Here is a 24494-nt window from a genome sequence, read left to right on the forward strand (position 1 = left end):
AAAAAATACGAGCTCAATATTTTTCAAAAATCTATCGAATGATACCAAACACCACTCCCCGCGGTGAGAATAAATTTAAAATTTTAAATACGAATTCCGCGATATTTCGTGGAATGAACATCAGATCGAAAAACTGAAAAATACACTTATTGAATTTGTTTGAAAAATCTATGGAATTGCACCAAACACGACCCCCCACGGATGTGGGGTGGGGGGTTACTCTAAAATTTTAAATAAGAGCCCCTATTTTTTATTGCAGATTCGGATTCCTTATGTAAAAATTATTAATTTTTATTTAAATAGGTATTTTCCTAACTAGTGTGGAAAGTGATAGTTTCACGCACGAGACTGTCGTTGACCGCAACGACGCGATAGCGGATACTTTGAATTTTCGGGAAAATTCAAAGTATTCCACTAATTTAGTTTTTTCTCCCCTTTTAACGTGCAAAATCCATTTTAAAAAAATTTAATGCACAGGGTGTTTTTTTGGGTCGGAACATTTTTCCAATACTTTTAATCCGGCCCGAGATTTTTTATAATTGTAAATAAATTAAATAATTGGATATAAATATAAAATAAATATACAGTGTGGTTAACAAGGTGTAGTAGTTATTTTTTTTTCTACTTTCGCAATTCACATAATTTCAGAATTCAAATTTCAAATTTCAAATTTTGCCGAAAATTCAAAGTATACGCTGTGAGCTCGTACGTAGAGGGGATATTTAAAAATTCGCGAGCGCCAGTAGTGACAAGTCTGTGAACGTTTACTGGAAATTTGACATACATGTCAAAGTGATTAATTTAAAATTAAAAATAAAAAACCTTCATTATAAAAAAAATGAGTTGGTCAAAGCTGTGGTATATATTTTTACCTTAAATATACTTACGTTTTAAATACTGAATTTAAGTTTTTTTAATGTTCCGTAATATGTAATTATAAATTAATCTATTAATCTTAGCGCCATCTACACTGTGAAAGTATCCGAAGTAAGAAATTAATATTTCATCAATAGAACGTCAAAATGATTAGCAAAATCTTAAAAAAATCGATTACAATTTAATTACTTTTTTTGCGTTGTAAAATATTAAGCGATAACAATTAAATAATAAATTTAAAAATTACCGGTGAAAGTTGCATTAAAATCCGCTAGGAGCGACACCAACGAAGCTCAGAGCGTATACCACTAAATTTAGTTTTTCATCCTCTTTTCAAATGCAAAATTTATTTTAAAAAATTTAATGTACAAGGTGTTGTTTTGGGGTCAGAAAATTTTTCCAATATTTTTTATTCTGGACCTAGATTTTTTACAGTTTTAAATGAATTAATTGATTGTACACCTTAAATAATATTTGCGTGCCAAATTTGAAATAAATATACAGTGTGGTTAAACAGTTATGAACCAAATAAGAAAATGGCAAAATAGATTAAACACACAGTATCTTTGTTATTAATGAAGTAAGACCCATTAAGTATGGAATTTTTGAGACTGCCTACGTGTCCTCTTTCGTGTTAACGTATGTTACTTTCCCAATGAAACACCCTGTATAGTAAAATTTATTATAGCGCAGAGACTGAGATGGCTAGAACATATAGAAAGAAGAAAAAACGATCTTCTGATTATCCCATTGACTGCCTATAGAAGAGGATGGAACTTAACAGCTAGGAACCATTTTGTTGAACGGCACCTGAATGCAATAACCGAATCCCTCGCTGGCGCGTGAACAGCACTGATTGAAGTAACCATATGACGCGCTGGCGCGTGATTGGCAGATAATGGGTTAAGAAGTTCACCAGATGGAAGCCAGAAACTAAAAGACCAAGGAAAGACCAATAAAGAGATGGAAGGACAAAGTCACGAGAGATAACAAAATCCTGAAAGTGCGAAACTATAAGGAAGTATGCACATATCGAAATGAGTGGAAGAAAATTGTAACGAAAGCCAAGCCATACAACAAACTTTGACAACACACAAGAGGAATGTGGAGTAATTCAGCGAAATAAGCGAAGAGAGAGCTCTGAGAAAGAGTGGACTTTAATCCGGAATAAAAACCTTGCCTAGTCTAAGAGCTAGTGAATCCACCGAGTAAAGGTTTCCCTGTAAGGCTATAAATTTGTATAGTGATAATAGTCTGGGCTGATTATCGGAGAATAGGCCATTTTTGGGAAAAGTTATTTACCAGCAATTTTATTGCTGAAATCGAATCTTCTGATTGTATATATTAATAATATAGGTATGCAAAGTCCACAGATAGTGCGCTACTTTTTTTATAAACAAAATGGCGCCCGAAAATCGTGTTTTTTTCAATTTTTGCTCTATAACTCCAAAGATTTTAACTTTTCACCAAAAACACTCAAATAAAAATTCACCGAAATTAAATTCTGCATAGAGAAGTGTTTTTTCCGATTCGCTTCGATGAAAACTTTCCCCGGAAAAAGCGGGTTTTTCCAACAAAATCTATAATTTTCAACTAAACTTTTAGATAAGTAATTGTAATCAATAATTAAATAACTTGGTAACGTAAAATCCATTTTCGTATAGATTATAATTCCAGAAGCCGATTGAAATTGAACGAACAGTTTAGCAACAATTGAATTGTTAATTAAAAATTTACGGTCGCTATAATAACGACAATAATTATGATGCAAAAGAATGTCTATGATTTTTTTTATAAAAAGACACTATACCTATCTAACGTACTTTATGAAATTGTAATTGGACTATTTAAGCGGCCCCAGGAATATTTTAAAGTTATAAAGAATTTTTTGGCTTATAAACAAATAGAATATCTCGGTAAATAATAAACTTCATTAAATTATAAAAACGGTATTCAAAAAACAGCAGCAGGACGCTTCTTTTAAAAGAAAAAACGTTTAATTATCATGAGTAGTTCCTGAGATACAACCGGTCAAATTTGACCGGAATTTACGACAAAGATATAAACAATAGGATCATAATTTTCAAACCATCACCTTTTTATTTTTGTCAACTTTCTCAACACCAATTTTCATATCCTTAAAGTACTCATAACATATATTATTATAATAAGAACTATCGATAATACGTGTGAAAATTGCCAAAAATAGCAAAATTCCAATTAAAAATTAGGTTGGAGAAAATGTAACCCTCAAAGTTCAAAATCGGTATACGTTAAAAAAATACATTTTCTCGGCTTCTCATGGAGCAATTTCCTTCATTTTTTTTTTTTGTTTACTACACTTGTAGTAAGTTTATCTAAAAAAAGGCCTACAACTGGAAAAATATGTAGTTTTCTGTTCTTATAAATAAATTAATCTATTATAACAAAACAAAAGCATGTTTGACATTTAATAATGCATTAGTTCGATGGCTCTACTCGAGTTATTATGGAACAAAAAAGAATGAAGGAAATTGCTCCATGGGAAGGCGAGAAAATGCATTTTTTTAACGTATACCGATTTTAAACTTTGAGGGTTACATTTTCTCTAACCTAATTTTTGATTGGAATTTTGCTATTTTTGTCAATTTTCACACGTATTATCGATAGTTTTTATTATAATAATATATGTTATGAGTACTTTAAAGATATGAAAATTGGTGTGGAGAAAGAGAACAAAAATAAAAAGGTGATGGTTTAAAAATTATGATCCTATTGTTTATATTTTTGCCGTAAATTCCGGTCAACTTTGACATATTGTATCTCAGGTACCACTCGTCATAATTAAACTTTTTTTCTTTTAAAAGAAGTGTCCTGCCGCTGTATTTCGAATACCGTTTTCACAATTTAATTCAGTTTAATATTTCCCGATATATTCTATTTGATTATAAGCCAAAAAATTGTTTATAATTTTAAAATATTCCTGAGGCCGCTTAAATAGTCCAATTTCAATTCTGTAGAGTACATTAGGTGGGCATAGTGTCTTTTTATGAAAAAATCATAGTTATTCTTATGCGTCATAATTATTGTCGTTATTATAGCGACCGTAAATTTTTAATTTACAATTCAATTGTTGCTAAACTGTTTATTCAATTTCCATGGGCTTCTGGAATTATACTTTAGACGAAAAGGGCTTTTACATTACCAAGTTATTTAAATATTGATTAACAATTACTTATCTAAAATTTTCTTTGAAAATTAAAGATTTTGTTGGAAAAACCCGCTTTTTCCGGGGAAAGTTTTCGTCGAACTGAATCGGAAAAACGGAAAAAGTTAAAATCTTTGGAGTTATAGAGCAAAAATTAAAAAAAAACAGGATTTTCAAGCGCCATTTTGTTTATAAAAAAAGTAGCACACTATCTGCGTACTTTGCATACCTATATTATTAATACATACAATAATAAGATTCGATTCCAGCAATAAAATTGCTGGTAAATAACTTTTCCTTGTATTTTGCTAATTAGCCCAGAGTATAAGTAATAGCACACCAAACCTAAAAACGATGACCTGGCAGCCATCAGCTCTGCACGTGTATCTATCAGGTGAATCGAAAGGTGCATAGTTTAGGGTGTAAAATAAACTTCCTCCTGTAAAGTTTAAATTTAAGTATGTGTTTGAGTAAGTCATTTAGAAGAAGTGTGTACAATGGCAGCCGATTAAGGTTTTTTTTTGTTTTGTTCTTAAAATTATTTTTTTGCATCGAACTAAGTGTTTTTAGGTTTTTTGGATCATTCCAAACAGAAAAAGTTTTTACTGACTTTTCTCTTAGGTTAATAGTTTTTGACATATAGGCGATTAAAAATTTAAAAATTGCGAAATCGGCCATTTTTAACCCTCAAAAACTATGTCATAAACTAAAAATTTCAATGTTGCGAATGTAGGTGGATATTCTTTAAACATGGATTGATAAAATCCCGAAGACTCCTTTGCAATTCCATATCGAAAACCCCTTTGTTTTTTAATTGCTAATCAAGCGGGCACGACAATGTAGTATAATATGTAGTATGCGTAAATATAGGTAGGTATGTGCAGAACAATATTTTGATTCAATTTTTTTTCACCATCTTGCTTAAAAAGGTTCCCTATTAACACTAGAAGCACAAGAGCGGTCATTTTGACTGCTTTCTATTTTTGGCCCTCTCTATTATTTATTCTTAGTTGTTGTAGAAAGTTGATAATTTAGGACATTTCCTAGATCTACTTGAGGATTATAATTCTTCCTTTACAGGTACTTAGTGTAATTACTTTTTGAGATGTGTTAGTATATACCTAGAAGCACCAGGGCGGTCATTTTGACTGCTTTCTATTTTTGACCCTCTGTATTGCTACTTATTCATAGTAGTTATTCTGGAAACTTGAAAATTTAGGACTTTGCTACATCTATTTAAGGATTATAAGTTCTCTTTTGCAGGTAGGTACTTAGTGTAATTACTTTTTGAATATGTTGATGTCTACCTAGAAAAATGCGATCCTCATTACGGAGAAGAATTACCAGATCTGAGCGATGATCAACAGATAAATTTGCACTTGCGTCGGAAATACGGAACCTATTTATAGAGAATTGTATATTTTGCTACACCTACAACTGGCTAAAATATATCTATCGACGAACAGTTTTTTCCCACAAAGGCAAGTCGTCGCTTCACCCAGTACATGGCGTATAAACCCGATAAGTTTGGAATCAAATTCTGGCTTACAGCTAATGTCTAGTCCAAATATTTATTGCACGAATTTCCTTACCTACGGAAAGATTAACAACGACCAGACAATCAACTTCTAGGGCAACAGGTAATTAGCCGTCTAATGGGTCCATTAATGAATAAGGGAAGAAATGTCAGGACACATAAAAAGTATTACGAAAGAAGGCTACCAGCAGTACTGGAACAATAAACCGAGCAAGGAAGGATATTCCTCCGTCAATAAAAAACGAAAAGATGGAATTATACAAATCAAAAATTTTCATACACGAAGACTTGACCTAACCAGGTGTACCAAAGAAAAATGTTCTAGCGCTGAATTCTCTATACTCGAACAATATTGAAATAGGCATAGACAAAAAGGAGAAACCTAAAACCATTACCTGCTACAACCATACAAAATACGGAGTAGACGTTGTAGATCAGATGGCCATACAGTGCTCAACCAAATCGGTTTCAAGAAGATGGCCGTTGCAGGCTTTTTTAATATCTTAGATATGGTAGGAAGAAATGCTTGGATTCTGTATAAGGAAGTTACTAGTTGTCAAATATCTGGGCAAACTTTTCTACTTTAGTTAGCAGAAGAATTGCGACAATATTATCTGACTAAGGACAGGACAACATCAACGGAAACAAATCAGAGATACAACACCTCAATCAAATAATAAACGTAGGCAGTGACAAAAGCTACAATATCTCGGCAATGTGATGCGGAGCGAGAAGTATGGCATCCTATGACTCCTAATGCAAGGAGGGGTAGATAGCAGAAGAAGCATCGGAAGAAGACGAATTTCATGGCTGAGATATCTGAGGGAATGGTTTGGGTGCAGCTCAAAACAACTATTCAGAGCTACTGACTCAAAAATTAAAATAGCTATAATGATTGCCAACCTCCGTAGCAGAGATATCTCCTGAAGAAGAAAAAGTGGAAAACTGGGAACTAAAACTAAAATAGAACATGTAAAATCATATACCTATGTAAAAAATGTGTGTGCAGGTCTTGTTCAAGCAAAATTAAAAAATTTTATTACTACATAAATTGTGATTAAATAATTTATTTAAATTAACTAAATGTCTTTTGTTAGTAGGTATTAACTCAATATAGGTTTTTTTTAATTAAAAAACTATACGAAAACTACTGGCGATAGAAAATTCTAATACCCGTCATCTTGACCGCTCCGGTGCTTCTAGGTATGCAAAAATGTTGGTGCTTCTAGTGTTAACAAAGGACACCGCAGAAACCTTATGGGAAATGGCCCATTGTCCAATGCTCTGAAACTTTGGTTTCTGGTAGTCCTTGATGTGTAGAACAAATGGGCCACAATCTCAAAAAAATCATGGTTTTAAAATATAAGCCTCTGAGGTTATACCGTGAGGAGGACGTTTGAGTTAGAATAAATTCATTTTCTCGAGAATGGGAGAAATTATAATTTTTTGGCATATACATCATACTAGTGACGTCATCCGTCTGGGCGTGATGAAGCAATGGATGATTTTTTTAAATGATAATAGGGGTCATGTGATAGCTCATTCGAGAGGTTATTCAATTATCTATTCACTAATATAAACATTAACATAATTATTTATACAGGGTGCCCAAAAAATTTTTTTAGTTAAATTAATTGAAACAAAAAGAAGAATGTACGTAATTTATTTAATGCAAAATATATTTTACTGCTATCATAAAACAGAAAAAAAGGTTAATTTGAAAAATAAACATTGCTTTTTGCTTAAATTATATGTTCAAACTGCTAGGAGGCGGGTGGGTGGCAGCTTTAATATTGAATTTAAGCGAAAAACAATATTTATTTATCAAAAATAAACATTTTTTCCTGTTTTTGAACCACAGTAAAATGTATTTCGAAATAAAAAATTATGTACATTATATTTTTGTGTTAATTAATTTAATAAAAAAAAATAAATTTTTTTGGCACCCTGTATAAATAATTATGTTAATGTTTATATTAGTGAATAGAAAATTAAATAACCTTTCGAATGAGCTATCACAAGACCCCTATTCTCATTTAAAAAATCATCAATTACGTCATCCCGCCCAGATGGATGACGTCACTAGTATGATATATAGGCCAAAAAATTATAATTTAAAAGTAAACATTGACCTGGGTTGGGATTTATCTCCAGAGTCGCGTATTCTTGAGAAAATGAATTTATTCCAAGTCAAACGTCCTCCTCACTCTACATATTATAACCTCAAAAGCTTATATCTTAAAACCATGATTTTTTGGAGCTGGGAACCCATTGAGTCTTGTTCTACACACCAAGGACAATCAGAATCCAAAGTTTCAGGCCATTTGACAGAGATCCATCTCTTATAAGGTCTCTGCGGGGTCCTTTGCATATTGCCAGGCTCAAAAATGTTTTAAACAACTTTTTAAACTTGAAAATTTTCCGAATATATATATTTCCGAACAAAAATGCATTATAAAAACTGGCTTTTCGAAAAAGTACTAAAAGACAAAAAACATTTAAAAACATTGTGTTTAACTAATGGTACCACAATAATAATTTAATTGGAACGTACACAAAAGTTTGGGGCCAGGTTTAAAGGTGCAAAACCCCATAAAATTTTTATAGGGTGTACAAATTTCACTGTTATTCTTTTAAGATCTTTCTGCTATAAGAATGCCACATGTTCATTTTCAATAAGAAATCTCTAAGAGTTTTCGATATATCGAAAAAAATCGATTTTCATTTTGTAACTTCAAAGGGCTGTAACTATTATGTGCACTAAGGTAATATATGTATTATAATGTACTAAGGTAAGTTAGGCTTTAATCGATCTAAGATTTTTTCCTAGAATATGTGATTTAATTTATGGCGTGCATTTTTCTTACATGCGAAAAATTTGCCAGATAAATTTTGTTTTAATTATGCAATAATTTTGCAACAATGAAATTTGGAAATAGGGAACATTTTCAAGCAAGATGGTGAAAAAAAATTTAATCTGAATATTTTTTTTGCACATAACATTTTATATTTACGCATACTACATATCCTAGAATGTCGCGTCCGCTTGACTAGAAATTAAAAAACAAAGGAGTTTTCGACATTGTATTTTTTGACATTGTTATTCGACAAAAAACTCTCCGGGGTTTTATCAACCGATTTTCAAAGAAGATCTGCCTACCTTGAAAACATTGAAATTTTCAGTCTTTCACAGAGTTTTTGAGGGTTAAAAATGGCCGATTTTGCAATTTTTAAATTTTCAATCGCTTATAATGTGTCAAAACTATTAACATAAGAGAAAAGTCAGTGAAAACTTTTTCTGTTTGGAATGATCCAAAAACCTAAAAAACGTTTTTCGATGCAAAAAAAATAATTTTAGGAAAAAAGCAAAACAACCTTAATCTTTCCCCTCGCCTGGCAAGGTCTTATGCTATTTAGAATCGCCTGTCATTGTACACACTTTTAAATGACTTACTCAAACACATACTTAAATTTAAACTTTACAGGAGAAAGTTTATTTTACCCCCTAAACTATGCACCTTTCGATTCACCTGGTAGATACACCTGCAGGGCTGATGCATGCCAGGTCATGGTTTTTAACCTTGGTGTGCTATGACTTATCACGATACAAATTTATAGCCTTAGAGGAAGACCGTTACTCAGATGATAATGAAGAGCTGCGTTCGCTGTTCTCAAAATTAATGACAAGCAAAAGTTGCTCTTACATATGGGGTTATTTGTTTACTGTCAATTTTGTTTTAACCTTCAAGTTAAAAATTATGATTGTAATGTTAAATTGCTTAATAATTAATATAATATAATATTATTATTTATGTATGACTAGTTTCCATAACAAAAACGGAAACCATTTTTAAAACTTTATTTACACATCAAAAATTGTACAAATATAAGCACATTATTGTTTTATGTCAAATATTGAAAGGATATCTATATGTTAAGTTATTTCTGAAAGCCCGACTAAAGTCGAATAGTTTTATTTATATCAGCCCAAATTGATTGACTGCATTTCCCAAGAATAATGTTTTTTATACACTTGAACAGTCACGGCATATTCATAATCACATAATATATCATATAGATGTGCTCAAAATATATACTTCTGTTAGTAGATGACAGCTCGACTTTTATTTTAAGAGCTTTCAGCAATGATCGCTATTATGAGCCTATTTCGTTCTGCACATCTAGCTGGCGAAGCCACTATGGAAGAGCTGTAAATGTTTTATGAAAACGTAATAGCCCCTTAGATATAACCCAACATCGTTACCAGCCATCAAAAATGAAATAAACAGTTATATTTAGTAGAGCTCCAGGAAAAAGTTACTGACTCTACTAACTTTGAGAACGTCTATAAAAAACTCACCTTCATAAATTCCACACTGGACTCCAAGGGATTGTCGAACCGAAACAAGAGCAGAAAATTCTCCTCCATCGGTAAAAGCTGAGCGAGCTGAAAAAAGTTTAAACGTTGATTGCCTTTTTATGATTTTAAAGTGGATATAGAATACGTTGAATATAAAGTAGTTTCCCACAGATTTTATTGTTTTACAAATTCAAGAAGACGTTTTTTATGAAAAGGAAAATGAATAAAAATGCTTTGTATACATTTTTGTTTCACTGCCATATTTAATTTATAGCACGCTTTGCGTATATAAGTAGAGTAGTACACGATAAAGCATGCAATCTTCGCTCCGATTTTAATTCTTTATACCAAGATTTTTGTTTGAATTATTTCAAAATTTAGTAAGTTTATTTATTAGTTACCGACATCTTGACGTTTTATAATTATAAAGAATTTTTACTAAAAATAACAGTGGGAAATTTGCATTTTGAATTAAACGCTTTTCTTTACTTCAATAGTTTGCATCAAATTTTTAGACGTTAATTTGACTATCTTTTCTGCAATGTAAATGAATGAAAATTTGCAGACATATGCATTCGCGGAAGCAATACACGAATAGTCAATAAAAAAAAATTGTTAATTGTTTAAATAAAAAAAAACAATTTCAATGGAGAATTTTTAAAATCTCTTGTTTTTTACAATGTAGAAACTTGAAACTTTTACGGATTGTAGCTAATGGTATGAACTATATATAAATTTATTTTTACGGTAATTGTTTACGTTATGCTTCATAAATAAACAATAAAGTTTCAAATTTTAAACGCTCATATATTCGTTTATAATATACAGGGTGTCCCGAAAAGATTTGTCATAAATTATACCACAGATTCTGGGGCCAAAAATAGGTTTTGTGCACCCCATAAATTGTGCAAAAAATTTGTGCACCCTATAAAAATTTTGTGGGGGTTTTGTTCTCTTAAACCGCCCAAACTTTTGTGTACGTTCCAATTAAATTATTATTGTGACACCGTTAGTTAAACACAATGTTTTTAAAACTTTTTTGCCTCCTAGTACTTTTTCGATAAGGCAGTGTTTATCGAGATATTTTGAATATTTGTCGAATCCACCACATATTTGAAGGGTCCGGTCGTAAAACATGTTAAGTAACATTGCCTAAGATTTAAAAGTTTTGCATGAAAAAGTTGCTAAGTAACCATATTACAGATTTCAATTTTCAAAATTGGGTATTTGGCTCATAGATGTCAATACCTCACATCGTCAAAATCTGTTAACTGTCTAATATTATGTTTTTTTTGCATGTAAAACCTGTGAACTGCAGTGAGGACGCTATAAGTGTACTTAACAAGTTGCCTGTTTTATTTTATTTTATGCTTAAAAATGTCGAAAAATAGTGATGTTTCTTCAGCAGAAGAGCCCTTTGAGGGCTCAGATTCGGATCCAAACTATAGTGACGAAGAAAGTTCAATCGAAAGTTCCGATTTAGAACAAGTAAGTTTTTAAGTTAAGATCCTAATACTGCATGTAAAATATGTTAAGTGATGGCAGATACCACGTTTTACTTGCTATTAGTGATATTTATTTATTATATTAGTAAAATCTGTTAAGTGATATGATAAATATAACATGTTTTACTTGCAGAAATAGTTAATATGCTAGTCATATTACTTAGTACTTGACATTATTTAACATACTAAATTTACATTTTTTTAGAATACTAATGTAAAGAAAGGAAGAAAACGAAAGAGACAGATAAACAGACAAAAGAAAACAAAACTAGTAAAAGATTCTGAAGAGAAATATAAAAAATACAGAGGAAGTGGTGGTGAAGTAAGCAAGAAAGCTGTTGGGCCTCCATGTACATATAAAAGAAAATGTTTTGAAATAATAGTAGATGAGCGATCCAAAATATTTTCTAAGTTCTGGCATTTTTTATTCCAATGGATTCCACCAGTACATCATTCTTTATACTATTCACTGAAATCCCAAGATTTAACAGTTTAAAATTATTTTTTATGTTCATTTGTTGTTTAAATTCTGTTCATCTCTTGTTGTCTTATAAACTTTGCTCAAATAAAGTTATCAACTAAACAATTTTATGCTAACTTGACCCAGTGATTAATAACCTGTTAAGTGTCTTTATAGTGTCGTTTTATAGATACAAATTTTTATTTCCTTAACTAAGACTCATAAAAAACTTGTTAAGTAGCATTTTTTTCCAAATTTCTTCTTGTTAAAATTTGAAAAAAAATTTAATTTGATAAAAAACAATGTCTTTTTATTTTAACATCAGAGCATTATAATTCTAAAATATTTTATATGACGGCTGATTTCAAGAAAAATTATTTTGTTAGTTTTTATATTCAAAATGTGATAATTTTTTTATTTTGTCACTTAACAATTTTTACGACCGGACCCTTCATTTTTATATGGTCAAGTACGATTATAGAAACTTGTTAATAATCTGAAAATTTATTTATAATTTATATTTTTAGGTATATTTTAAAAAAGAAGCCACATCTCGATAAAAGGTGACTTATCAAAAAAAACACTAAGAGGCAAAAAAGTTTTAAAAATACTGTGTTTAACTAATAGTACCGCAATAATAGTTTATTTGGAACGTACACAAACATTTGGGGGGTTTAAAGGAACAAAACCCCACAAATTTTTTATGTAAACATATTAAAAAAGAAGGCGCATCTCGATAAAAACTGGCTTATCGAAAAACTAGCAAGAGGCAAAAAAGTTTTAAAAGTCTTGTGTTTAACTAGTGGTACCACAATAATGAATTAATTGGAACATACACAAAAGTTTGGGGGGGTTTAAGGGAACAAAACCCCCATAAAATTTTTATGGGGTGGACAAATTTCACTATAATTTTGTTTTAAGATGTCTCTGCCATAAAAATGATACGTGTCCGCTTTCAATAAAATATCTCTGATAGTTTTAGATATATTGAAAAAAATCGATTTTCATTTTGTAACTTCAAAGGGCTGTAACTTTTTTTATGAGCACATTTGTACTAAGGTAAGTTAGATTCAATCGAACTATTTTTGACCCCAGAATGTGTGGTATAATTTATGACCAATCTTTTCGGGACACCCTGTATAAATCAGCGTTTATTCGTGTCAAATTTCAATACGATACGATACAAATCTTCAACCAAAACTCGAATTAAAAAATTTGTATTTTTATCGTAGTCTTAGAAAAACCACCGGTAGAGACGTTTTGTGCTACAATTAATATTAGAATTCGTTCGGTGTCGAAAAGTTGGTCAAGAACACTTCGTCGACGGAAAATTAGTCGACAACATTTGGTCGACAAACAGTTGGTCGAATGCACAATTAATCGAATGTACAATTCGTCGACGAACATTTGATCGAATGGATTTTTCGTCGACACAGACCCAAAGTGAATAATAAATGGCGGAGACACACCAATATATAAAGTTAGTTTCTTGTACCATATCAAAAAAAAAAATATTTTATAGATTGCCAGTCTTGGATAAAGCGTGAAAGAAAGTTTATTCTCACGATTCCTTTATTTTTTCATTGATATTGACTGATTATTGCAGTCGAAAACTTTGTACCGAAATGCCTCTAATCCCTAACAATTTATTTACCTCAGTATCTCGCATATTTCGTCTTGTCCGCAAGTGCCCCCAAACTTGACTTGTCCGGAAATGCTCCGTTGTGCGCCGACACCAAGAAGAAGAACGGTATAACATCACTAATTAAAATATCGGTTCATATTTGCTGTCTACTTTATTACCGCAGCCAATTTTTTCATTAAATTTTGAAAATAATAAAGATTTAGAAAAAAAAAATTAACAAAACCCCAAAAAAAATAAATGAAATATGTATAATACAATATTCCAGTTAACAAAATAAACCCAATAATCATTAGTTTGTCACCATTAATCCCTTTATCCTAAAGATAAATAACAGTTTGTCGACAAAAAATCCGTTCGACCAAATTTTCGTCGACGAATTGTGCATTCGACCAACTAACTGTTTGTCGACCAAATGTTGTCGACTAATTTTCCGTCGACGAAGTGTTCTCGACCAACTTTTCTAGACCCGAATTCGTTTTGTCGTATTAATTAATTAAATGCTTTTATTTAGTTCAATCGTTTGGGTCAAATCTTTGGACGTTAATTTGACTGCCTTTTCTTCAATGCAAATGACTAAAAATTTGCAGACATGCATTCGCGGAAACAATACTCGAATAGTCAATAAAAATTTTTTTGTTTATTAATTGTTTAAATATAAAAAGGATTTTAACGGAAAATGCTTAAATTCTCTTGTTTTTTACAATGAAGAAACTTGAATCTTTTATAGATTGTAGCTAATTATATGAACTATACATAATTACATAATTTCACTTTTTACGTTAACTGTTTACGTTATGCTTCATAAATAAACAATAAAGTTTCAAATTTTTTGCTGATTCCGTCTACTTTTCATGTTTGTACACCATAATATGTTTTATACATATTTTAATAAACATGACGATATATTTTAATGTTTGAAAAGTGTAAGACTAAAAAGTAAAAAATAAAAAAATTCGAAAAAAATATTTTTAAGAAATGCTTTTCTTTAGTTACGAGTGACTAAAATTAAACATATTATAAAAAATTAACTAAAAAGCAAAAAATAAAAAAAAAGATAAAATCTAACACATTCGTTAAAAAAAGGCGTGGTGAGAAAACCGTTTATTCGATGGAGATGCGCCACGCTTTTCTTTGACGAATGTGTTAGTTTTTTTCAATTTTTATTATTTTTTGCTTTTAAGTTGATTTTTTTATAATACGTTTAATTTTAGTCACTCGTAACTAAAGAAAAGCGATTCTTAAAAATATTTTTTTCATATTTTTTTTATTCATATCTTTTATTTATTTTTATTTTTTATACCAACACCATTAACACCTTTAGGTGTTGGGCTATTTGGCTATTTTTTTAATAAAACTTTATTTAACAATCAGAATAATATACATTCTATAAGTTAAACTATTGACTTGGGAGCTGGGCTGCTCATTGGCGTGAAGGGATTCCTTCAGTGAAGGAGTCCTATGTTGTCTTCATGTCAGCTGGCCTCTAGTCTCTTTAACCTTCGGAAAATTGGTGGTAGTACAAGTGGCTGTAAGACTGTGTTGGGGTGTGTTGCCATTTTCTCGTGGTGTTTGTTGTAATTATCTTTAATGACATCTGTGATGAATGGAACTTTCAGATCTTCATGTAATGTTAAATTAGACACGAACCAAGGTACATTTATGATCATGCGTAGTATTTTTGACTGGCTTCTTTTGATGATAGCAATATTAGATTTGTTTGAACATCCTCAGACTTCGATATTATAAATCCATATTGGTTTGATTCATCATCATTCTCTTTGCCTGATCCCTATGCGGTGTCGGCTTCCCTAATTGCATTTCTCCACACAATTGTATCTTGGGTCATATCAATGTTAATCCCCTTTACCAACATCTTCTGCCTTATCGTCTCCCCCAGGTCTTCTTTGGTCTTCCTCTCCTACTTCTTCCATGAATCTGCACTTCAGCTATTCTTCGTATTGGGTAATTAACGTCTCGACGTTGAACATGACCAAACCATCTTAACCTATGCTCTCTCGTTTTGGGATCAATTGGTGCCACACCTAGACTTCCCCTAATATACTCATTTCTAATTGTATCCTTGTTTGTCACTCCACTCATCCATCTAAGCATTCTCATTTCCGCCACATGCATTCGTTGTTCCTCTTTCTTTTTCACTGCTCAACATTTAGTTCTGTACATTATCGTTCTGTTTTATAGAATTTTCCCTTCAGCTTCATTGGAATTTTTCTGTCACACAACACACCACTCGCTTCTTTCCACTTTATCCATCCAGCCCTAATTCCACTACATGCATCTCCATCTATTTCTCCATTACTCTGTAATACCGATCCTAGGTACTTAAAACTATTGCTTTTCACAATCATTTCACCATCCAAAGTTACTATTTTATTTGTAATAACTCCATCTTTAAATGAACATTCCAAATACTCCGTTTTTATCCTACAAAATTATAAACCTTTTTCCTCCAGAGCTTGTCTCCAATTTTGCAGTTTTTGTTCTAAGTCTCTTTCACTATTTCCTGTTAACACTACATCATCAGCATACATTAGGCACCATGGAATGCCATCCTGTAGTTTTGCTGTTATTTGGTCCAAAACTAATGAGAATAAATAAGGACTTAGCACCAAGGACTAAGCCACAATCTTTACATATTCGCCAGGGACTCCTTTCTTATTGAGTGCCCACCACAGAATATCTCGAGGAACTCTATCATATGCTTTCTCAAGATCGATGAATACCATATGAGCGTTGGTCTCTTTATTCCTGTATTTTTCCGTCAGTTGTCTTACAACGAAAATTGCATCAGTTGTTGATCTGCCATGCATAAAGCCAAATTGATTATCGGCTATTTCGGTTTCATCACATATCCGTCTATCAATTACTCTCTCCCATATTTTCATGATGTGGCTAAGTAGTTTTATAGCTCTATAGTTTATACATTTTTGTATGTCTCCCTTGTTATTTTAGACAGGTACTAATATACTGCTTCTCCATTCGTTTGGCATTTGTCCAACTTCCATAATTGTATTAAATAGACCTGCTAGATAACTTATTCCTGTCTCTCTCAATGCTCTCCATACTTCCTTAGTAATATCATCTGGTCCGACTGCTTTTCCTTTCTTTTTTTTTTTGAAACGACTGAGCCACTTCCTCGTTTGTTATTCTGGTAACCATTGCTGTTACTGTCTCCGTTAACTCCACAGGCTGTCTGTCAAATTATTCATTTAATAAACTGTCAAAATACTTTCCTCATCTCTTTTTGACATCCTTTTCGTGAATTAGTATTCTATTATTTTCATCTCGGATACATCTAATCTAATTAAAATCTCTTGCTTTCTTTGCTCCCTGTTTGGCTATTTTATATATCTTAGCTTCGCCTTCTCTGGTATCAAGTTGATCGTATACGTTGGAATATGCTTCTGCTTTAGCTTTTGCTACTGCTACTTTCGCTTCCTTTTTGGCGACCATATAGTTTTGAAGATGTATGTCCGATCTGGTTTCTTGCCACGTTTTATATAATTTTCCCTTCTCTTTTATTTTTCCTTGTGCTTCATTTGACCACCATGCACCACAAAGTCTCTTTATCCAACTTTTAATGTGTGTGTGTGTGTTTTATTCTTTTATTATTTTAATTTTTGGCACTGTTCTAATAAAAATGTTTGAGAAGTAGTGAGTATAAATTAGTTTAATATTTAAATAAAATATAAATAAAAAGTATATTAATTTCGTTTATAATCATATAATCATATAATAGAAGTATAACTTCTTACGTGCGTACAAAGTACACACACATTCTTTTTCCCTATACCTAACCTTCCATGTCTACTAGCACATGGTCAGTTTTAAATACCTATTTCTTTCTAATTTTTATATATGCACGTGTAAATCAAATTTTAAATATTCCCCTCATCTTAATTCCATTTGATTTACTTCTTGCCATCTGCTACATTTTGAATACTTTGTGGCAAGGTAACCTACCTTTCTTCTTGATGTCAAAAATTATACACGTATTGTATTCTAGTTTTTGGATAGAAATCACTTTTCTCCCTTCGGGAGCCACCTGCCTTCATCACCGGTGATGCACACTTAAAGGCGAAAACAACAAGATGCATCAAACAGACAGCAGCACCAGACATCTCTAGTTGCAGCGACCTAAGGCCACAACATCTGCCCAGGTCTACAAGTCTACAGCTGTACCATCCGACATCAAGACGATCTACCATCAAATACCACAAGCCATGCATAAGTAGGTATAATCTACAAATTGTTAGTTTTTGGCAAGAATTTGAATATATTTGGTAATGCATTTAATAAGTCACATTTTGATTATATCTTCATTAAACTTCTTCTTCTTAAGGTGCCTATCCGTTCCGGATGTTGGCGATCAGCATGGCTATCCTAACTTTGCTTGCTGCTATTCTGAATAGTCCGGTTGTCGATGTTTTGAAAAAACTTTCTCAGGTTTTGAAGCCAAGATATTCTTCTTCTCCCAGATCCCCTCTTTCCGAATACCTTGCCTTGAAGAATCAACAAGCCATATCTCTGTTCATTCCTCATAACATGGTCAAGATATTCTAGTTTGCGCTTTTTGATTTTGTTAATAATCTCGCATTTCTTGTTTATTCTACGTAGAACCTCAACATTAGTCACACGATCCACCCACGAAATTCTCAAAATGCGCCTGTAACACCACATCTCGAATGCCTCAAGTTTTCTCAAAGAAGCCTGGGAAAGTGTCCAGGCCTCTACTCCGTATAATAACGTAGAAAATACATAGCATCTGATGATAGAGATTTTGGTAGTAAGAGGTAAATCGTGGCTTATGAAAAAAAAGAGACTTCATCATTGAACAATAAACATGATTGGTTTAAAATACTGTTTTGTTTGCTTTCATTCCGAATCTTCATACTTAAAATCTAAGATTAGGACAAGACGAACACACACCCTGAGAGACTGAGCTAAGCTAGGGTAAACAATAACTATCTTAACATAAATATAATTCAGATTTATGCTCCCACATCTGAGAGTACTGATGAAGAAATTGAAGAGTTTTACGAACAATTAGACGGAATCATAAAAAACCTAAAGAAACAAGACATAACCATGGTAATGGGAGATTTTAATTCCAAAATAGGAAAAGGCGAAGTCAGTGACGTAGTTGGCAAGTATGGGTTGGGAACAAGAAATGAACGAGGTGATCGACTAATACAGTTTTGCCAGGAGAAAAACTTAATTATCACTAATACTTGGTTTAAGTTATCATTAAGAAGATTGTACCTAGGGTGGAGCGCTGTTATATGGGGAAAAATGAAATAACAATTTTCACAAACGCGTGGTGCGGAATCGATGCAACTGTGGGAAAGGATTCGAAAAGTTAATTGTCATTTTTTTATATTTTTACTCTAAAAACTGCCCCAACGTGATTTTAATTTTGAAATTATAAAAAAAAATTTTTTTTGCCTTTTTACATACGCGGGATGCGGTATCAATTCGCTTTTAGGACACCAACCGAAAACTTCAATAACACTTCTTTCTATTTCTATTAGAATAACTGCCCCGGCGCTACTGAAATTGGTCTATTTTGAATTTGCAGGCCAACCCCCGACCTAACGGTGCAAAGAAACAGTTATAACCTGTCACACGAGTGGACCTTCACTCTCCCACTACAGTTCAATTCTAAGTAGGTATTAATTATTCACTATCTATTCAGTACTGTTTCGATAATCGGTTGGTTTAGTACCGTTTTCTGTAGCTTCAAAGTTTAATCGTCAAAGTTTAGTGTTGTGACAAATTTTGTGTGAATTCGTTTACTGTTGTTATAAACAACTATGGCATTACTCCGGAGTGAAGTATCTTGTCCAATATTTGGTTCTGGCAGTGAGCTCCCTAAAAACGTGTTACCTGCGTTTAAAGATAAAATGAAGTTTTTTATATTCGTATCTCAAAACTATAAAAGACAGTATAAAAACTGTGTGCGGAAAACCAGTGAAATTGTGACGGAAAGAGTAGAGGAGATGTGGCGCAAAGCTTCAATACCAATCGTATAACACAAAACAATATTATCTAGAATTATAGCTTACCACGATAAGTATAAAACATAATTGAAACCTTATAAAGGCAGGAAGGACGAAGACGGTTACAAAGCGAAGCTGTTCAAGTTTGGTGAGGATAGCAAGAAATTATTTGATATTGCTACTTGCAAATGTTTAGAGTTCACAGATTGCAACTGTCCTAGAAACCGAAAAATTCCACTACCAGAACGAAATTTCTTAATCGACCAACGAACTGACCGTAAAATGATGATTGGTAGTTTAGATCGTGAAACGATAAAAAAAAATGAGATGAATTTACATAGATTACACCAACAAAAGCAACGTGAAGAACAAAGAGCCTTGCAATTAGAGGTGGAATCTATTCCTAGTACTTCTAAATCACCTACAACTTCAAAGGCACGATCGAATGTTCAGCAGACAGATACATTAAAGAAAAGTGATGAAATTGAGGACTTCCAATCGCCATATCTTATTTCCACTACTTCACTCACAATGACTGATGTCACATTTCCGGTTGTTGCCAGAATATTAGATCGTTATGGGGTTTCAGATCGTGCTGGTGCTGCAATCATTTCTGCAGCTTTCCGAGACATTGGTCTTATTACAGAGAGTGATTCATCACGGGTTATAGACCAAAGCAGAGTTCGAAGAGCTCGTTCTAAAGCTAGGGCTACTATCTCAGATGAACCTACAATTTTTGATACTGACACCATCGGATTATTTTACGATGGTAGAAAGTATAAAACCTTAATACACGAAGATGGTCGTAGAAGAGTGACTCAGGAGGAGCATATTACCATATTGAAAGAACCGGACTCTGAATACCTAGGCCATATTTCTTTGAAAACTGGTGACGCCAAAACGATTTGTAACTCTATTTTGACATTTCTTTCCTCCAAGTCTATCGATGCAAATCAAATAGTGGCTATTCGCTGTGATGGGACTGCTGTTAACACAGGAATCAAAGGTGGCGTTATTCGTTTATTGAAAATCAAGTTTCAACGTCCACTCCAATGGCTCATATGCCAACTACACGCTAATGAACTGACTTTGCGTCATCTTTTTCAACATCTAGATGGCACAACAAGTGGACCAAAAGGTTTCATAGGTCCCATTGGCAAGGCTGTTACTAACTGTGAAGTATTACCAGTTGTTCCGTTCAATGTGCGTTGCCCGATATTACCAAATCGACACAAGAGTTAAGCACCGATCAACTATATCTACTGCAAATATGTCAGTATATCAATAGTGGACATTGTGATGCAAGTTTTGCGAGAAGAAATCCTGGTAAACTAGTTCACTCTAGATGGTTGACAATGGCGAACCGGATTTTGAGATTATACGTCTCAAGTCAAAGTCCGTCAGAAAACCTAATCATATTAAGCACATTTATTTTAACGGTGTATGCTCCTATGTGGTTCAAGATCAAGACTGAGCCAATTTGTATTTTTGGTGCCAAACATTTACATGATACAATAAAACTGTCGCGTTATTTGCCAAACCATTTGAAGGATGTTATTGACCCAGTTATACAAAGCAATGCATTCTTTGGCCATTCAGAGGATATACTACTAGGAATGTTAGCCGACAACAGACAGTACGTCAGAGAACTAGCACTCCGACGAATATTGAAGATCAGAGAGACATCAGAGATCAGAGTCTTCCGTATTTTCCAGGTACCTACCTTAAATATGGATGCTGATGATTATATCGATCTGATAGATTGGAAAACCAAGATAGAACCTCCACTTACGAAGAGTATTAATACCGAAATAATATCTCAGGCAATCATAGAGCCACAGCTTGTGGAAAATGAAATCCTGAGAAATATCAGAAAAATTCCGTGTCACACACAATCCACTGAAAGGTGTGTCAAATTAGTTACAGAAGCAAGTGCTGCCGTCTGTGGGTCACAGAGGAGAGACGGATTCATTAAGAATAAGCTCAAATCATGCCTTTTGATGCCTAAGTTTGATACTAAGAGAGACTATAGTTCATAGCGATTTTAATGTTATTCTTCAATTTGTAAGTATATATATATATATTGTTATATTTCTATTTGATATGAAAATTAAAATTTGATAATTATAGACAAAATTCAATTTAATATAAAATATTTTCAATTTTCTCAACCACGGGCATATAAATTTAGAACAACCTGTATACAACAAATTGTTATATTTAATTTTAAGAAGTGATTAAATAAGACTCAAGTGAAATCGATAATAGGTAATTATCGTTGTTCGCGGAAGGATCGGTCATTAGCCGATGCTAAATAAGACTAAGTGGAAATAGAGAATAGGTCATTAAAATTTGTATATAGTAGAAAGTAATTTTAGAATGGGAATTAACTATTTTCTTTGAAATCCATTAAGCATATTTAGAAAGTTTAAAAATTGGTTTTGAGGAATACTGCGAATGAGAGTTGGTGGTGGAAGTTTGATTTGTGAATCTGGAAGGGATATTTAGAAAGTAGGGGAATGAATGACAAATAGAGAGCAGAATGTTTTGAGCTGTCGAGAAGTGAAGTCCAGTAGTAGACGGTAGTGTACGGAGAGTGAGAAAGCCGGTGTAGTTCCGTGAGTGTGGAGTATCTATCGTGGAACGAGAGGTAGGCCAGGTTGAGAGTAAAAGAACCTCCTTGAGCCAAGAGTTCCCGGTAGCTGATTGCAGTTTCGAAAAAGGTAGAACACAGCATCACGACAGAAGCAGGAAACGAGAGCTATACGAGCTAGTTTCAGAGGAGAACATTACTGGAAGCCAGGACGAGGTTTTGATCGCAACCAAGGATAGCAGGAAACGGGTCTTGTGTGAAGACATTCTCAGTTCACCAGAAAAAGATCAGTCTCATTTGTTTGGACATGAATGTATGGGTTTTTCGTATTAAATACCACATTTAAAATTGAAGAAACATAATCAATAATATCAGAAAAGCTTCATCAAACTTAAATAGAATTGTTGCTAATAAATCATAATAGTTAAATGTTAATAAAAACTTTCAATTGGAAACCAAAAGGAAATAAGATTCCCATGTGTAAATGTTATGTTTAAGAATAATAAGATATAGCAAATATTAAGCAGTGATTGCCATTTAAATAAAATAAACAATATTTTGATTACAATTGTAACCCATATGTGTTATTATTTTACTCTTTTCTTTCCTATCCCGATTAGGAAACATTGAGAAATACTTAGAAGCCACGTATGTAAGTAATTAATTTTATAAAAAGCCCTGAGATTGAAAACATATTGATATGTGATCTGGTAAATTAATTAGATTATTATTAATGCATTGATTAAATTAAATGATATATAAAAATATTATCTCATATCAATAATCAAGATCACATCAACTGTCGTCCAACGTGGAGGGCATTGTAAAGTATTTCTAGTGGCAAATTTGAAGGATAGAAAGAGTAAAGCCGGTATTTGAAAATTTATATGCCTGTGGTAAAAAGTGAGATACTTACATTTGATAACATAAAATTTTAGATCTCTTTAGGTACAAAATTTACATAACTGATTTAATATTTTATTTTTACGATATTTACATTTGATATATTTATTGACAATTTATAATATTTGGGTGAGAAAAAGTCGTCTTGGTAACATACTAGTAAAATTTCATATTTGGCGGGGACAGTACTTCTTGAAAACAAATGTCTGTGACAAGAAGCCAAAGCAAAGACAACAAAAAACAAAAAGAACATTCAAATCAAGAGAAAAATTCAGACCAAGAAGATATTTTAGACAAGACAATCATGGCATCAGAACAGCAAGAATTATCAGGAATAGATAAAATATTACAAATGATGCAACTCCAGTCACAAAGAATCGAACAGAAAATGGATAAAAATCAGGAGGAAACAAAACAAGCAATGGAGAAAAATCAGGAAGAAACATCAAAGAAAATGGATAAAGTGGAGAAAAAAATGGATGACAATCAACAGGAAACAAAACAAGCAATAGAAGAGAACAATAAGAAAATAGAGGAACGCATAGAAAAGTATGAAAAGGAAATAAAAGGATGTTTGACAACAATGAAAAACGAGATAGAACAGCAAGAAATGAAAATTAAGGATCACATGAAAGAACAAGAAATGAAAATTCAAAATAAAATACAGGAGATAACGAATTGCCAGAAAAAAGAAATGGAAAGTTTGGAAAACAAGTTGCAAAACGCTATTCAAGCAGACATAGAAGAAGTGGAAAGAAAGATTGCGGAAATCAATACTCAACAAAATGTCGGAGAAAGAAGAGAAATGGTTATACATAGCACAGATGACGTGAAGATAAGGTTTGGCGGGGACGTAAGAAGATTACACCCAGTGCCGTTCATAAATAGCCTGAAAAAGAAAATACAGCACATCGGAAATTTCGAAACAGCAAAAGAAACTATCAGAAACCATCTCAAATATGAAGCAAGCCTATGGTTCGATAGCAAAGAAGAAGAATTCGGCAATTGGCAACAATTTGAACAAAAATTTTTGAATTATTTCTGGGGAAAGGTCCAACAATTGGAAATTAACAAGGAATTGCAAAATGGGAAATACAATGATAGGATGGGTGTATCAGAAAGGACATATGCTTTGCAAATTTACAATAATGCAAAACATTTACAATATAATTACTCATCGGAACAATTAGTCGAACTGATTGCAAGACATTTCGAGGAAACGCTGGAAGACCATATCACATTGCAAAACTACAAAGACATAGATAGTTTATGCCAATTCCTACAAATAAGAGAATCACGTCTAAGAGAAAGAAAATCAAGAAGGTCGCGAGAAGATTACAGGCCCCGAGAAACACAAGATTACAGAGATAGAAATCAAAATAGGAGGGACTATACAAGACGAGATTTTAAT

General features: G+C 32.6%; 1 protein-coding gene across 1 annotated transcript in view; it reads right to left on the reverse strand.

Annotated features, from left to right (window-relative positions):
• LOC114334767 (calbindin-32) overlaps nucleotides 1-24494 on the reverse strand; it is a 702339-nt gene that overhangs the window by 126973 nt on the left and 550872 nt on the right. Inside the window, exon 7 of the mRNA XM_050644936.1 lies at nucleotides 9961-10047. Coding sequence (XP_050500893.1) covers nucleotides 9961-10047 — 87 coding nt within the window. The remainder of the gene's footprint in view (nucleotides 1-9960; nucleotides 10048-24494) is intronic.

This window comes from Diabrotica virgifera, chromosome 2 (assembly GCF_917563875.1).
Source record: "Diabrotica virgifera virgifera chromosome 2, PGI_DIABVI_V3a".
NCBI lineage: Eukaryota > Metazoa > Arthropoda > Insecta > Coleoptera > Chrysomelidae > Diabrotica > Diabrotica virgifera.